At 30.0% G+C, this 16656-nt stretch overlaps 3 protein-coding genes across 4 annotated transcripts; 2 read left to right on the top strand and 1 right to left on the bottom strand.

Moving 5' to 3' along the window:
• Positions 1–6777: 6777 nt before the first annotated feature.
• Positions 6778–9958, top strand: LOC106787333 (26S proteasome non-ATPase regulatory subunit 2). Its single transcript, XM_014749617.1, has 4 exons — positions 6778–7015; positions 7096–7826; positions 7907–9477; positions 9575–9958. Exons 1-4 carry the CDS (start codon positions 6938–6940, stop codon positions 9874–9876), a joined length of 2682 nt encoding a protein of 893 aa, XP_014605103.1. The 5' UTR covers positions 6778–6937; the 3' UTR covers positions 9877–9958.
• Positions 9959–10610: 652 nt separating this feature from the next.
• On the top strand, positions 10611–11897 carry LOC106787313 (PRKR-interacting protein 1 homolog). Its single transcript, XM_014749565.1, has 3 exons — positions 10611–10946; positions 11049–11228; positions 11378–11897. The coding sequence occupies exons 1-3, from the start codon at positions 10848–10850 to the stop codon at positions 11822–11824; spliced, it is 726 nt and encodes a 241-aa protein (XP_014605051.1). The 5' UTR covers positions 10611–10847; the 3' UTR covers positions 11825–11897.
• Positions 11898–11967: 70 nt separating this feature from the next.
• LOC106787310 (HEAT repeat-containing protein 6) lies at positions 11968–16539 on the bottom strand. Of its 2 annotated transcripts, XM_014749560.1 has the most exons (12): positions 16172–16539; positions 15825–16073; positions 15501–15737; positions 14596–15418; positions 14242–14522; positions 13808–14146; positions 13492–13739; positions 13203–13422; positions 13008–13085; positions 12693–12899; positions 12493–12609; positions 11968–12187 (listed from the first exon to the last, which is right to left on the bottom strand). In XM_014749560.1, the coding sequence occupies exons 1-12, from the start codon at positions 16349–16351 to the stop codon at positions 12017–12019; spliced, it is 3150 nt and encodes a 1049-aa protein (XP_014605046.1). In that variant the 5' UTR covers positions 16352–16539; the 3' UTR covers positions 11968–12016. The 2 variants fall into 2 exon arrangements, with proteins under 2 accessions (XP_014605046.1, XP_014605047.1); XM_014749561.1 differs by lacking the exon at positions 16172–16539 and having other exon boundaries at positions 15848–16010.
• Between the last annotated feature and the right edge of the window lie 117 nt (positions 16540–16656).

Below are 16656 nucleotides of genomic sequence, written 5' to 3'. Positions count from 1 at the left end.
AAATTCATTTGCATCTTTGCATAGGATGTATAGTAGTTACGATATTACTTATAAAATATGTTTGAAAAATGTTGAGAGTAAAATAAAATGAGAACACATCATTATGTATATTTAATTTATGTATATTTATTTGCCAGAAAGAGAGAGAAATAAAAGCAAATATCCATATATAGAATGAAATAAAAAATAAAAAAAAGGAGAAACGTGATCAATTTGAATTGAATTGAATTGAAACTAATAATAATACTTCGTTATCGTGGGCGCCCGCGAGGTTCGTGTCGCAAATTGACTATAATGAAAAGTTAATGACGTAGTCTAACGCATTATCGAAGCATGAAAAACGTAACAACGTGTTTGAATCATCAAAGAGAAGAAGAAAAAGGGAAAGAGAGAAAAAGAGAGAGAGAGAGATGAAAAATGGTATGCTATAAACGTGTCCTTGATGAGGAAACCTATTCGATGATATAATATGACGCAGGTAACGTGTGAAGTAAGATTTGAAAACATGTTCAGCACACAGTTTCCTGATATTAAAATACTTTTTTAGAAAAATTCAATTAAATCAAATGAAAATTATTTGATTGAACGTTATTCCATATTAAAATTATGCACATAAATCTCTCTCGCACCATGATTCATATTATTTTTACAATGACGAATCTTTTGTGATCACGCGTTAATATTATATATTGTGATCATATATAATAATAGATTTGTAAATTGGAATTATATGATAAAAAGAAAGGAAGGTATAAAAATAAAAATGCGCTTTTACGATAGTTCGAATTAACGCGAGTCAAGTTTACTTTCTCATCTCAAAGAGAAGAAGGACTTCTTAAATACACGTCTGTAAGATGCTACTTGAAAGAACACTCGTTCCTTCTCAGCTATCTAAGCGAGTATTAGACACTCGAACAAACTCGAAGGAACTACGAGGGAACGGTAATGGAATAACAACGACGATACTGGGGATCGTATCAAGAACCAAATGCATCTTAAATCTATGAAAGAGAAAAAAAGATAAAACGCGACAACGTTGAATAATTTTCAGCGATTATGGGAATAATGACATGAAATAAATGACCGATGATAGGATATAATCAACCTTTTTTATAAAATGATTCAACAGAGAAAAATCCCGAAGAAAAAGTATTGACCCTACCAAGAGAAGGGTTGAAAAGTTTGATCAAAATTTTAGTTACTTTTCTAATAAATATAATAAAAATGTACTCTGTATAGAAGAGGGATGAAAAGTTTAGAGTCCAACATGTGGAGGGTGATGGTAGGAGGGGGAGGTTACAAAAATTTGTATTTAATATTAATAATATTAAAATGAAAGAAAGAAAATAACACAGAAGAGAAAAATCGGACAAAGAAGAAGAAGTATCTCGAATAGAGCTAATAAATAAAGCATGAAGGGGCATTGGTTGAATCAGCCCTGACAACTCTCGGAAAAAAAAAAGAAAAAAGAAAAAAATCATTTCACTGTTCATCCCAAAAAGCAAGGAGAGGTCCCCGTTAAAGGAGCGAAAGCGCAGTATCACCACGCCTTGGTAAGTTCGGTAAAAAAGAATCGTCTGTTTAAACGAGACAACGTGGGCAGAGAGAAAGGGAAATATAGAATGATAGAAAAAGAAAAAGAGACAGAAAGTTTCGAGAAATACAAGACGCGTTTCCTTTTGCACGAGTACGACGATGCACCGTATATGGCGAATGACACGAAAACTGTAGGCGAACCGGCATTCGATTGGCTGCGTCATCCATGGCGAAAGAAGTAAGTACATAAGTACATATGAATCTACTTGACAGACTTATGTACATATAAGTATGCTTAAGCTCATAAATGAATGATATTTAATCAGACAATTTCGCACGCATACTTATATCGTTGTTTTTAATATACAATATTATCTCTGTCATTGATTGTTTTTTTAATATTCTAATAAAACCAAAATTTGAACCCCTTTGTTTTCCCTTATTTTTTAAAAAATGGGATTAAAAAAAACCCACGTAAATGTATACTTGAAAAATGCATGGTCGCGCAAGCACAGATATCGAGAAGGTCTCTAATCGGATTCTTTAGCAATTGGTACGTGAGACGGATTGGAAAATTACACTTGGGAATACAAATTTTTGATGGATAATAAGGTTAAACGTATGCGAAGGTAAAAGTAGTTTTTGCTTTTCAGAATCTCTATCATTTATCTCTCTCTCTCTCTCTCTCTCTCTCTTGCTTATCTTTTTTCGATCGAAAGCTCGAGTAACTTAAAAGAGAGTATGAGAGAGAGTTACTCTAAGAGAGAAAGATAGATAGATAGAGAAGCTGAGGCTATCTTCGTAATGGATCGCACTATAATGAAGTACGGTACGACGCGCTCTCTTATTAATTAACGTTAAAAGGGAAACTTTTGTAATTGCGCTTCCGAGACGGAACGACGTACCCTGACCTCTTCTTCTTCTTCTTCTTCTTCTTCTTCTTCTTCTTGTTCGTTGTCGTTGTCTTCGTTGTCGTTGTCTTCGTTGTCGTTTTAGTCATCATCGTCCTAGTCGTAGTGTTACATTGACGTTAAGAAGACCCTGAAATATCGAACCTTTCTCTTCAGAACTTACTATACTTTACTTTTCTCTAATTAAAATGTCTCTCCTTTCTATATATTCTAAACTATATTTACTCTAAATATTTATTTACATATATTTTTCTATTTTATGTATATGTTTTATCATTAAAACACATTTAATCTAATTATAACAATTGTAATATAAATTATAAAACAGAATTGTATACTTTAATCAGTTAATTATTCTTTATTTAAATTACAACAATTTTAACATTGGGTATAGTAAAGATGATTGGAAAGAATCTTACACGATGCAATTATAATGTTATTCGTTACAATTACAGATAATTTAATCTGTATATCTATTAATATAAGTATCATGAATACGTAAACGTATAAACAGAGAATACTATAAGATACATAGATACATATACGATTCATATATCCTGTTATTATAAATTTATTCGTATCTATAACCGAGCATAGTCTCAGATCGATCGATAAAGTCAACCACTGTAACATCGTTCTTACTATTTCTGATTTTTCTTTCTTATATTTTACATACCTCTAATAGTTAGGTGTAAATCTTGTTACTTAACAATTGCAAGTATTCGTGTGTCCTATCATTTGTTTTATTATTAATAATTTAAAACGAAAAGATATATAAAAAAAAAATTAATTTTAACTTTGAATATATAAAAGAATCGTGTGTGCGTGAATATATTTTTGTGTGGTCTTGTTTCTTTTTTTTTTAAATGAAGTTTAAAGTCAATAAAAAGATATTACAGTGTTAATAAAAGAATATTGAATGTAAGACGCTTTGTTCGAGAAAGAAAGAAGTGGCTTTCAGTATAAAACCAGAATGCTTTGGTACCCAAAAGGGATCTCTTTCGGTTGACCCACTTTAAAGTATCACAAAATATTCAAAGGGAAGAAGAATGCGAATAATCTGTAAAACGAAGATGGCAAAATTATTCGAATAAGAATCTTCGATTTAATACTAATTACATTAGTTCTAATTCATTTCTTCTTCGCTTTCTTGTATCCGATGACAATTTTCAATAATTAAATTATTACCCCGGGACCTTTGAACAACAATATAATTAAACACGCGGAAAATGCGATTGAAAAGAAGAAGAAATAATTAAATAATTCGTTGAATTGTTAATAAAAATAAACATTCATTGAAAAACTTTATATGTGTGTTAAAAGAAAAATCATTCAATTTCGATCTAACTTATTCCAAAATTTATTTCGCGACACGTGTATAACAAGCATTCAATTAATTAATTATATTTATCAACAAAAATTAAAAAAGAAATCCAAATATTTATATTAATCTTATAATATTAAAATGTAAAACACATAGACCTTAAATAATAATTACTTGGTTCAGATATCAAGAGAAACGATCATGACCTATCGTTCGAATATTAATCAGAAACATCGATCGAATTTCACGAATGTCGACGTTGGGTCTGAGAGTTCTGTGTCGGTGGTTCATGACAGCCGATACAGAGAAATGCAATTTGGTGAACACGCAACCCCATAAGGCGAATCCTGTGACACGGAAAATTGACACGATTATCGATAACCCTCTGCACATGGAAAAGAGAAGAACATACATAGATGTGTGCATATGTGCATTACGTATATGTACATGAATATATACAGAACCGCAAAGGCCGCAGGCATTCGATGCACGGATACGACAAACACGTATGTACACTTGAAACGAACGTAGACGAATTATATATACACATATATATCATATATATATGTATATGTACACGTATATACAACGCCGATCAAAAGTTTCAAATTGTTTGCCCACTTTCTATAAAACGAATCGAATACACCGATCAATTTTGAAACGATTCTATCGTTATACGTATTAATTTAAAACAAAACGAAATTATAAAATGAAGAAATATTTTCAGTAATTGCATCGTCTTTAAATAATAATAACGATAATGTATAATTTATCGTGTTAATTGATAGTACTGTATAATATAATTCTAATATTTATTACAGTGTGTATTATACTGTAATTAATGTATTAACTTTTTTTAATTAAATGGTAATTTATGTTTTCTGTTTCTTTTTTCATTCTTATATAGATATTTTTGTCTATGTTAAGTCGTGAATAAATAGAATATATATATATACTATTAAAAATGGTTACTACCTGCAGTATCGACGAAACAACGAAGTCCTATTTCAAAGGATATAACATCCTAATTCGCATAGTTTCGAACTTGAAACTAGTACAATCGTTATTATCCTTCATTCTAATCTTTGACGTGCTTAATCATTTTTAACTATTTTAAATAAAAATTCAATCTATCTAAATAAAATAAAATGATTATATTTTTTCCTTTATAGAATAAATTTAAAGATTGTATCATATGCGTGTGTATGCAATAACATTAATTGAAAGTAATGTAACTTACAAAGTGGATAAAGAATAAAAGGAAAAAGAAAAAAGTAAAGGAAAATTGTTCGATAAATCTAATATTGATATATGTCGAATAGGACAAGGAACATACACACTTTGTAATATTTTTCTGTTTATCTTCGATCATTCTTGCTACATCTAAGCGACTTAACGAAATATCCAACGACTAGCTACGAGAAACACGCACGTTGTTCAAGTATATGCGTTTCGTGAGAGAATTTCATTATGTCTACAAGCCCCTGAATAAAAGCAAACCTTGCGATAGCTACGATAAACGTGTTGCCGTTTTATAGGGGCTTATCAAAACCGGAACTCATAACTCGCATATAAAAATCTTATTCTTCTTGAAACAAAATAAAAAAGAAATAAATATACAAATTGTTGCATCAAAGTATATAACAATTAAATAAATAAACATTAATTGAAAACTATATGTTAAGAAAAATCATCGATTACGATCGACTTATTTCAAATTCTCGCGCCATCGAAGCATACAACGTTAGTCAAATCAAAGATAATCGAAGATCAATTAATATGAATTATCGATCGATGTTAATGATCGATTTTAAATTGGATCAATTACAAAGATTTGTTTTTTCTTTTCTTCACTTTTCTATAAAATATCAGAAATAAATCTATGATATTTGTATTTTATTAATTATGCAATTGCAGTTGTTTATTTATTATATTTAAATGTAAATCGTAATAGATGAATAACCCACCCCTATCGAACAATACGAATGCAACGTGAAGCATACTTCGCGTAACTTACAATTTTATATTTCGAATAAATAAATAAAAATATGTATACGAAAATATAAAAATTGCAAAACAACTCACCGCTTATCTCCTCTCCCAATCACCGTTATGTTTTGTTTCTTTTCTGTAATATCGATTAGTACCAGTTTACGATGAGAAATAAATGTCTCACTGATAATAAAATGTTTTTCATTGAAATACTTTTCACAGGAATTTTGAAATTATTTTCTGAAATAATTCATACAATCGAATGTATTGTAAGACACAGAAAAAAAAGAAAAAATAAATAATTAATTAATTAATATATAATTCATTTTTTTGTATAGTAGTGCAAATAAATAAAAAAATGAATTGTTACACGCACGTATCTATCTCTACACGTACAACTTATATACATAATACATATATACATTCGCGCACACACTCACGTTTCTTTTGATATTTTTTCGGGGATAACGGCTTAACGCCGCTCCACCAACGGCGATTTGCACGTCACAGGTGCATCGCGACGTCTGACGTTCCCGCCTCCGTCGGCGTCAACTTCCTGTCACCCTGACAACCGCGAATAACAAATCAGGAAACACTTGCGCACTAATATCAACTCAAACGTCTCCACCTAGCCCGCCAATTTTCATTTCGTTACCACCCACTCGTGCCATTATTTCTTTACATATCATTATATCATTATTTTATTAATAACATTTGTTCCTTGTTGTTATTATCATTATTTTTTATTTATATATATATAATCAAATTAAAAGAATCAAAAAAGATTCGTATTTCCCGCGCATATTCTTTTTACATTTGAAATTAATTTTTTACCGCCATATTAAAGAATTATTTTTATTATTTAATTTGTGAATCGATTTAATAAATTATAACAATTATTATTATTAATTAAATATAAATAATATATTATGTTTAAATAAATAAAATATATTTACCTACTGAGATAATTTTATGGTAAAACAGATTTGATGTTGCAGTTGATCAATTGACCGCAAAAGCGTTCACGATTATGGTGACTAGCAAACATTGAAACTCATGATACAGTGTGGAGTGATCATCTAAGGTTGATTAATCTTAGAATTAGTAACGAAAGGATTGAGAATTGTGAGATTATTTTTTCTTGGTGAAATAATAAAAAATTATTAAAGACAAAATGTCAGAAAGTACGAAAATTGAGGTGAAGCCATCTAAGGATGTTAAAAATGAGAAAGAAGATGAGAAAAGTGAATTGGTAAGTAAATTACACAAAAGATATAATGAACTTACTTCTAACTACAGTTAATATAACAAATTCAATTTTTCTATTTCCAGACCGAGGAGGATAAACTCTTACAAGAGGAATTAACTTATTTGGTAGAAGTATTGCAAGATCCTAATCAAAAGTTACATCAGTTTGCATTGGAATTACTACGTACACAGATACGTGCATCCACGACTTCTATGACAAGCGTACCAAAGCCTCTAAAATTTATGAGACCTCATTATGATACCATGAAAAAGATTTACGATGAGATGACCAACCCCGAATTGCAAGAACTGTGTTCGGATATTATCTCTGTATTGGCAATGACCATGGGAGAGGGTAGAGAATGCTTACAATATAGATTAACTGGATCTGCTTTGCCTATCGGTGAATGGGGACACGAATATGTTAGACACTTGTCGGGTGAATTAGCAGGAGAATGGGATGAACTCTGCGGTGCTGATGCTGTATCTATGAGTAAAAGATTAATTGCATTGGTACATGAAATTGTACCATACAATATGGCACACAATGCAGAAACTGAAGCTTGCGATTTGCTGATGGAAATTGAAAGGCTTGATATATTGGAACAATATGTTGATGAGAGTGCATATCAAAGAGTTTGCCTTTATCTTACCAGTTGCGTACCTTATGTTGCTGATGCGGAAAGTGGTGTTCTACTCCAAACTGCTGCGACGTTGTATGGGAAATTTGGTCAATTTCCTCAAGCAATTCGACTTGCAATGCAGCTTAATGATCTTTCTTTCATTGAAGAAATTTTCACTAAATGTACCGATCTGTAAGTATAAAAATAAGTATAGTAAGTGGTCAGGAATTTGTAGTATTTTTTCCTAATACGTATTTTACTTATCTTTTTAGATCAGTCCAAAGACAGTTGGCATTTATGTTGGGTCGTCAGCAAATTTTCTTAGATCTTAATGAATCTACCGTTGAATACGACGATTTGGTTGAAATAATGTCCAATTCCCAATTAAACAATCACTTCCTTAACTTGGCACGTGAATTGGATATAACGGAACCTAAAACACCAGAGGACGTATATAAATCGCATTTGGAAAATTGTCGGCCACCTTTCGGTGGTGGACAAGTAGATTCGGCAAGACAAAATCTAGCTGCTAGCTTTGTTAATGGTTTCGTTAATGCCGCATTTGGACAAGACAAATTATTAATCGAAGATGGTAATAAATGGCTATACAAAAATAAAGAGCATGGAATGCTCAGTGCTACTGCATCTTTGGGTTTGATTTTATTATGGGATGTCGATGGTGGATTAACGCCTATCGACAAATACCTTTACTCTTCGGAAGATTATATTAAATCAGGAGCATTACTAGCCTGTGGTATTGTAAACTGTGGTGTGAGAAACGAATGCGATCCAGCTTTGGCTCTTCTTTCTGATTATGTATTACACAGTAGTAATACGATGAGAATTGGTGCAATTGTTGGTCTGGGATTAGCATATGCTGGTTCCAACAGAGAAACAGTATTATGTTTACTTACACCAGTTCTCAGTGATCCAAAATCAAGTTGGGAAGTCATTGGTGTAGCTGGTCTTGCTTTAGGAATGGTTGCAGTTGGATCTTGTAATGCTTATGTTACAACTACAATAATGCATACATTAATGGAAAAGTCAGAAAGTGATCTTAAAGATACATATGCACGCTTCTTACCTCTTGGATTAGGATTATGTTTCTTAGGGAAACAAGAAGCTGCTGAGGCAATAATCGCAGCATTAGAAGTTATACCAGAACCATTTAGATCGATGTCTACTACACTGGTAGAAGTATGTGCTTATGCAGGAACGGGGAATGTTTTGAAAATACAACATCTCTTACATATATGTTCCGAACATTATGAGCCAGCTAATGAGAAAGAGGATAAGAGCGATCGCAAGGATAAAGATAAAAAGGAAGAAAAGAAAGAAGAGAAAGAAAAAGATTTAAGTTCCCGACAAGCAATTGCTGTTCTTGGAATTGCATTAATTGCAATGGGCGAAGAAATAGGAGCAGAAATGGCATACAGAACATTTGGCCATTTATTGAGATATTGCGAGCCAGTAATTAGAAGATCCGTACCACTCGCTTTAGGACTCATATCCGTTTCTAATCCTAAATTAAACATATTAGATACCTTATCTAAATTTTCACACGATAGTGACCCAGAGGTAGCTCACAATGCAATATTTGCGATGGGTTTAGTCGGAGCTGGAACAAATAATGCAAGATTAGCAGCTATGTTAAGACAATTAGCGTTGTTCCATTCTAAAGATCCTAATAATTTATTCATGGTCCGCATATCGCAAGGTTTAACACATCTTGGAAAAGGAACATTAACATTATCTCCATATCATAGTGATAGACAATTATTAAGTCCTGTTGCATTAGCTGGTCTCCTTGCTACATTGGTTGGCTTTCTTGATGTCAAAAACAGTAAGTAATTTAATTACTTATTCAAATTATAGCATAAATTAATATTTTGATATATCTATATATATTTATTATAATTATTTATATTTATTTATTGCAGTTATTCTTGGAAGATCGCATTACCTTTTGTATACATTAGCAGCTGCGATGCAGCCAAGAATGCTGGTTACATTTGATGAAGTTCTTAATCCTTTAGCTGTACCAGTAAGAGTAGGTCTTGCCGTCGATGTTGTCGGTCAAGCGGGTAAACCTAAAACAATAACTGGTTTCCAAACACATACGACTCCTGTGTTATTAGCATACGGCGAAAGAGCTGAACTTGCTACTGAAGAATATATACCCTTAACTCCTATTATGGAAGGTTTTGTTATATTAAGAAAAAATCCAGATTTTGTACCCTAGATTTATTACATTTCATTCTTCTAATGTATCTCTTATTTCATTATTTTCTAAAACAATATATATTAATATCAATAAGTAATAAAGAAGTTTTTATCATTTATAAATCCTTTTTAGGTTGTAGAATCTGTAAAACTAGAAGATGTAATTAGGAATACCGATATGTATTTCTTTTAAAATTGCAAAAAAAATTTTCCAAATATTTAAAAATTTTTTCATGGTTATGTAAGATGTAAAATAAATTTAAACTTTCTAATCATCATGTGTACAAACAATTCCTAAACGAAAAATCCGTAACACAAAAAAGTTGGCATAGAACTGCAACAGCAGAAAAAAATGAATAATTGCTCACTAATTGCACAATAAAAATCCATATAATTGCGCACTTTATTAATTAATTATTTAATTAATTATTAATAATTGAAAAATCGAAAATGATGACGATGAACTCCAGTCGTGCGTCGAATCTGACTCACACACTTTTTAAATTATCAGCCGTATATAAAGAAGGTTCGTATGTTTTACAGAAAGATTCCTTATTGATTAATTGTTTTTTCATTTTTGTATATAGAATTTAATTACACATTCACTTTGTGTAAACTGCTTGTTATTAAAAGTTCCAAAATATATTGAAATTAAAAAAAGAATATTTATTGATAAAACCCGCCTTAAAAATACTAGCAATTGTTAAAATATAAATCTATTTTATCGGCAAAAAGTTAACATGCAAGATAGCGCTACAGTACCAAAAACAAAGAAAGTTTATCTGTATATAACCCTCGTGTATACTAACAGTTTTTTGTTTTATTAATAATTCCAATTATAATAAAATAAAATTTTCCTATACAACTTTATTAGAAACAAAAGTATTAAAATAAAATAATGAAAGTATTCTCTGGCGCATAGTAGCTGGTTTTATTTTGTGTCACATAACTTATATTCTTATTTGTAGTTGTCATATTATTTATAACAATATGAGTAATAAAAAAGAAAAGGAAGAGGAGAAGCCAATTGTTGCTAAAACAGCTGTGGATTTACAAAGATTAAAATTAATGAAGTTAATGAAAAATCCAGTAAGTATTTTATTAATAATATAATATTAATAATATATATTTATAGAATATTTTATATTATTTATGATTTATAATCATTTCTTTTTTTCTTTTTATTGATAGGACAAACCTATTGTATTACCAGAACGACCAAAACCAAAAAATACACCAACTGTACCAGAATTTGTAAGAAATGTAATGGGTAGTAGTGCTGGTGCAGGCAGCGGAGAGTTTCATGTCTACAGACATTTGCGCCGTAAGGAGTATGCAAGACAAAAATTTATTCAAGAGAAAGGTCATAAGGTTGGTGTATTTCATTGATAATAATAATTATTATTATTATTATTAATTAGATTCATATTCGTTCTGCTAACTTCTTTACTAAATATAAAAGTTCAATTTTGTATTATTCTTGAAATGAATTGAAATCATTTTTCATTGAAAAATTGCAGGAACTTTTGGACGCACAGTACCATGAGAAGTTGGAACAAAATAAAAAACTAGCAGAGGAAGCAACAGCAAAAAAGCGTGCTAAGAGATTGAAAAGGAAACAAAAGATGAAAGGGAAGAAAAAGATGAAAATGAATAATACTGAAATCAAAAGTAAGGAAAATAGCAATACAGAGGACAGCGATTCGGCAGATGAAAATAATGACAATGAAACACGGTCTGATTTTAGTTGCGATAGAGAATCTACAAATAACATAACTTGTACAGAAATGAAACAGTTAAAAGATATCGAAGTTAAAGGAAAAGAAAATAATAAAGATGAGTCTAATGTTATATGTAAGGATATTATGAGCGATACTATTTCTATAGAAATTAAACAAGATCAAGAAAATGATACGACTAATATGTTGAATGAATCTATGAAGAAAGAAATAAATGAAGATGAATAAAAGAAAAAGAAAAGCATGCTTAAAATATAGTATCTACTGATAATAGGTACTTATTTTCTATTATGTATATTAATATATATAAAAGATGCATTTTATATAACAAATTTAGTTTGATTATAGATTATGATTGCTAAATGGAATGATCGTTTAAAAAGAAGATTTATTATTAAATATAAATGCATTGATACTTTTTTACATTATACTTAAATTATCTAGATTATCGTAATGACTTGTTCTATCGAATAAATTGGCTAAAGTACTGGCTATTTGTTGCTCTTGTAATGATTTGGCAGTTTTAACACACTTTTCTAAATGCGCTTTAGCTTCTATTAAATTACCAACTTTTTCTGGCAATATGTTTTCCTGAAATTATGTTAAAAAAAGAAAAAGAAAAGAAGATTGTATATATTGTACATTGTAAAATGTATGTTAATTATTAGGGGGACCAGAAAGTAATGTATTTTATGTTTAAGTTGTCTATTAAGAAGTATGTGGTTAATGTTAATTAACTCATTGTGTACTTCAAAGTCGTGTTTGAGTTTAATGTAAAAAAAATTACTTTCCGATCCCCCTAATATTATCACGTGTAAAATAAATAAATATCACATTTTTTTAAATCATGTACAATTATTTCTATCTGTAAACATAATAAAAATACTCAACGTTACCTGAAACTTTTTAATGTAGTTGGAAATACTTTCGATATGATCACCAATTTCTTCCCAAACGTTTTGTAATTCGGTTACCTTTGTATGAGCAGCTAAATAACTTAGTGTAAGGCACAACTAAAAATAGAAATAATGTATTTTCAACATTAGAGAAATTAGATATTAATTTAGTTTTATATAAAAATTATACTGTAACAAACCTGTTGAACGAGTGTGTCACGATGAGAATATTCAACATAACTTGGCACGTGTTGACAATTTTCAAAAGCTAAAACTATACTTTTCCATAATGTTGGAGTGTATTTACCGTAAGAGTTACACGAATATAAAGCCCATGCAGCATTTGTGCGAACTTTAAAATTTGGGCTATGACATATTAAATTGCACAGTGCTGGAAATATTTGTTCCTGTAAAAATATATTTTTATATTAAATAAATTATCAATATATAGTGGGTGTTTCCTATGTAATATGAGCCTCGCATATTACGAAACAACCTGTATATTACATACATACCTGCCAAGACGATGGTAGAATATAATCTGGATTGCGGGATATAACTAATCCTAATGCTCTGCAAGCGTTCCATCTGACCTAAAAAATTATTCTCATAATATACTTTAAAATTGATGAAGAAACATTTATTGAAATTTGTTAAAATAAGAATTGTGTACTTAATAAAATGAAACTATTCTATATACGTGTATTTACTTTCATATCATTTCCTAATACAGCACAATTAATTAAAGCGTCCAATCCCGAAGACGTATCTTTTAATATGTTTCTATCCGGACAGATGTACAAAATACTTCCTAAAGCTCTGACGGCATTGCATTTAACTTTATCATTATCTTTAGTAGCTGTAATGCTCGTTTGATAAATTTTTGGTAATAAAACGTCGAATAAAATTGGCTCCATATCTACGTCATACCTACAAATATAATAATCGTTAAATTAAATAAAACATAATAATAAAAATAATTAAGTCAATGAGACTAACCGTCTTCTACAAATACAATCGCATAAATTAGCTAATGCCCATGTTGCTTTAATTCGTACGCCAAGACTTTGATCATTTAAACCCAGGCAAGCTACATCAGCTAAATCCATTAAAAATCCTGTGTCTTCTTCAAAAGGAGGAAGTCTTATTAACATTCCTAGTGCTCTTAAACCTGCTGCTCTAACAACACTTTCTTCATCGTGAATACTTCCTAATAATAATGTTATAAGTAATATTTTGTGTGGACGCTGAAATAATTATAATAATGTTAAATAAAAATTGAGATAACATTTGGAAATAAATAGATATTGTATACCGTTAACTGAGTGACCATATTAGACCCAATAGCACCTAAACAGTCGCAGGCAGCTTCTCTTAATATAGTTTGTTCATGTTGAACTAATAACGTCATAGGTTCGAATACAATATTCCAAAATAATAAAGAATTATGACTTGAATCTGTATTTGCTAAAAAACCTGCAATTAACTCAAGCGCTCGACAAGAATGTAATATTATTTGTATTTCTGAATCTTCTAATACAGAAATTAAAGTATTGGTAATTCTCTCCAAATAAGGAAATACAAGATCGCTGGTATTAAATGCTAATGCACCAACTAGTTTCAAAGATTGAAGTTGAACAGGAGTACTCGTATTCTAAAAAATAATATACATAATAATTATTTATCTAATATATATATCTATATATATATAATTGCATATAATATATTAAATATTTTTTTGTATAATACCTTGTTTGATACATTATTCAAGCATACTTGAAGTAAAGAACAAATGCCTTTTTCTTTAGAATGTTTATCTTGATTAGTACTTTCAATTTTACTATCATTTAAATCTTCAATATCTATTTCTTCTTCTTGATCCGTTAGATCGTTAATTGAACTTGCATTTGTTTCTGGTTCAGGATTGACGTTAGATTGTTTAGATAAAATTTCTAATATTTCTGGAGTAATAGGATCGTTCCAAACCAGCGCTTCAAAAACTAAAAATGTTGCTACCTTTACAGTAGGATCTAGAATTTGATATTAATTAGTAATTAAATATATATATATAAATAGATATATATAGATATATATTACGCATACCTTTATGTTGTATGTGTGATCTACAATTTCGAATTAATTTAGTTGCAAGTCCGGGTTTTAATTTAGCATATGGCGTACCTTGAATAAGCACTGCAATGCACTTTAATAAATGTGTCAAAACAGCTGCATTCTTTTCGGTATTTAAAACTAATGATAAAGTAAAATGTAATTCTTTGACCATTAGATAAACTGTACCGAAGAAAGTTATAAACGAAGTTGGCTGAACATCTTCAGCATGTATTAAGAAAGGTCTAGCACCGATTAATAATTCAGTAAGCACGCTTAAAACATTTTGTCTTACTTTTGTATTAGGTTCCTTTAAAATACTCCTAGTTAATACTCTGGCATCATTTCGCGAACCGGTCGCAACTATTTGTGGCCAGTAGCCAAAAATTTCACGAGCTTGCGTGTTTTCAATAAGAGCTTGCAATAAGCGTACAGTTTCAAGTCTGATTTTAGATTCCACGAAAACAGAATCATTTGTTTCGCTATCGGATATTTCAGATTCGCTGGAGTATTTATAAATCTTTTTACTTTCTGGAAAAATACGTTTATCTTCTGGTGTAGATTTTTTAGACATTTGCTTCTTAGATTTAGATTTGGCTGCTTTCTGATTCTTGCATTTTGGTACGACATGTGGACGTTCTGGAAGATTCATTGCTGCTGGATGGAGAAGTTGCGGTTGTATAGGTAAATAATCTTTAATTCCATAAAACAGGAAAGCCTGTACTACTCCTAAAATTTGGCCAATAAGATCTGGTGTGATCTTTATCAATTTATCTATCATTGCGATACGTAAAATTCTCAAACATGAACATAAAATCTGAAAATAAAACATTTCTAAATAACAATTCGTATCTTTAAAACGTGTAACTTCAAACATTCGTTTACAATATTATAATTACTTTATTATAATATGGTATATTAATATGATTTGAACATGGTAACAACGAAACCATATTCAAAACAACATCCTTAATGATACATATGTATTCTTCCGATACACAGTAATAACTTTTCTTATTTATCAAAATTCCTTCCAAACAACATATCGCTTGCACATTTAAATCCGTCCACTCTTCATTTTGTGGTACTAAATACTTGTTCAACAAACCCTTATCTCCGAGTAAGGATTGGAGATACTGAAAAAAAAAAAAGAAAATAAGAATGTTAACATAACATATTTACAAAGAAAGAAATCATTTTTACAACAAATCAAAAATACTAACTTGATTGATATTATCAAAATTACCATTAACTAAGACGCTTTTTAAAGCGTGAAGTATAGAAACCCAAGCAAACGGTTTCGAAAACTTTAATGCATTCAAGATCCATCTCGTGCAAGCGGCTAAAGTTCTTCCTTGGAGTACAAGATCATTTAGTATTACATTAGCTAGGAATAGACAAGTATCTTTAACAAGAAGTGTTTCTGTTGGTGGCACGATAGCACAAAGTTGATTTATCAACAATAAAACAGCCTAAAACAGTAACAACAATGATAATAAACAACAAATATAATCTGATATAAAATAATATGATAAATGAATGCATTAGGTATAATAATAATTAAACTTACATCATTGTTAGTTATATTAATGTGTCTGTAATCAATATCATTAAGATCATTAAGACATGAATTAATTGATTGTTTATTACTAAGTTTAGTGTGTGTTAATAATAATATTCGTTCAATCAAATTAACAAATTTGATATTCGCATTTTCAATAGAACTATTAACATTCACTGACGAAGTCATGTTTGCATGACTATTATTTTAATTATTTACACAGTCATATTTTATAGGTTAATGCATAACAGATGTATAAATATAGAATTTTTAATAATAATCAACACGAAACTACACGTAATTACAATAAACTGGCGCTGTTAATCGAACGTCATCCTATCGATTTCCCCCTCCATTATACTGAAGGATCCATTTTTAAAGTACCGTAAATACATTATAACCTATATTATCACTCCATAAAAATTCACGCATACAATACATTTAAAAAGTTAAGTTTTTTTTATAAATAAATTAAGATTAAAGAATAAGCTTTC

This window comes from Polistes canadensis, unplaced genomic scaffold, assembly GCF_001313835.1.
Source record: "Polistes canadensis isolate GaletaPanama2010 unplaced genomic scaffold, ASM131383v1 scaffold_98, whole genome shotgun sequence".
NCBI classification, from domain to species: Eukaryota; Metazoa; Arthropoda; class Insecta; order Hymenoptera; family Vespidae; genus Polistes; species Polistes canadensis.
Note: the sequence above shows the minus strand (reverse complement) of the source record. Positions and strands in the feature narration are given on the sequence as shown.

Excerpts from the sequence above, each read along its gene's own strand:
- LOC106787333 (XM_014749617.1), top strand. The coding sequence starts at position 6,938 with ATGTCAGAAAGTACGAAAATTGAGGTGAAGCCATCTAAGGATGTTAAA. Across the intron at positions 7,016-7,095 it reads AAGATGAGAAAAGTGAATTG|ACCGAGGAGGATAAACTCTT; the intron begins GTAAGTAAATTA and ends TTCTATTTCCAG. Across the intron at positions 9,478-9,574 it reads CTTTCTTGATGTCAAAAACA|TTATTCTTGGAAGATCGCAT; the intron begins GTAAGTAATTTA and ends TATTTATTGCAG.
- LOC106787313 (XM_014749565.1), top strand. The coding sequence starts at position 10,848 with ATGAGTAATAAAAAAGAAAAGGAAGAGGAGAAGCCAATTGTTGCTAAA. Across the intron at positions 10,947-11,048 it reads TGAAGTTAATGAAAAATCCA|GACAAACCTATTGTATTACC; the intron begins GTAAGTATTTTA and ends TTTTATTGATAG. Across the intron at positions 11,229-11,377 it reads TTCAAGAGAAAGGTCATAAG|GAACTTTTGGACGCACAGTA; the intron begins GTTGGTGTATTT and ends GAAAAATTGCAG.
- LOC106787310 (XM_014749560.1), bottom strand. The coding sequence starts at position 16,351 with ATGACTTCGTCAGTGAATGTTAATAGTTCTATTGAAAATGCGAATATC. Across the intron at positions 16,074-16,171 it reads TTAATATAACTAACAATGAT|GCTGTTTTATTGTTGATAAA; the intron begins GTAAGTTTAATT and ends TTACTGTTTTAG. Across the intron at positions 13,423-13,491 it reads GATTGTATTTGTAGAAGACG|GTATGACGTAGATATGGAGC; the intron begins GTTAGTCTCATT and ends TTATATTTGTAG.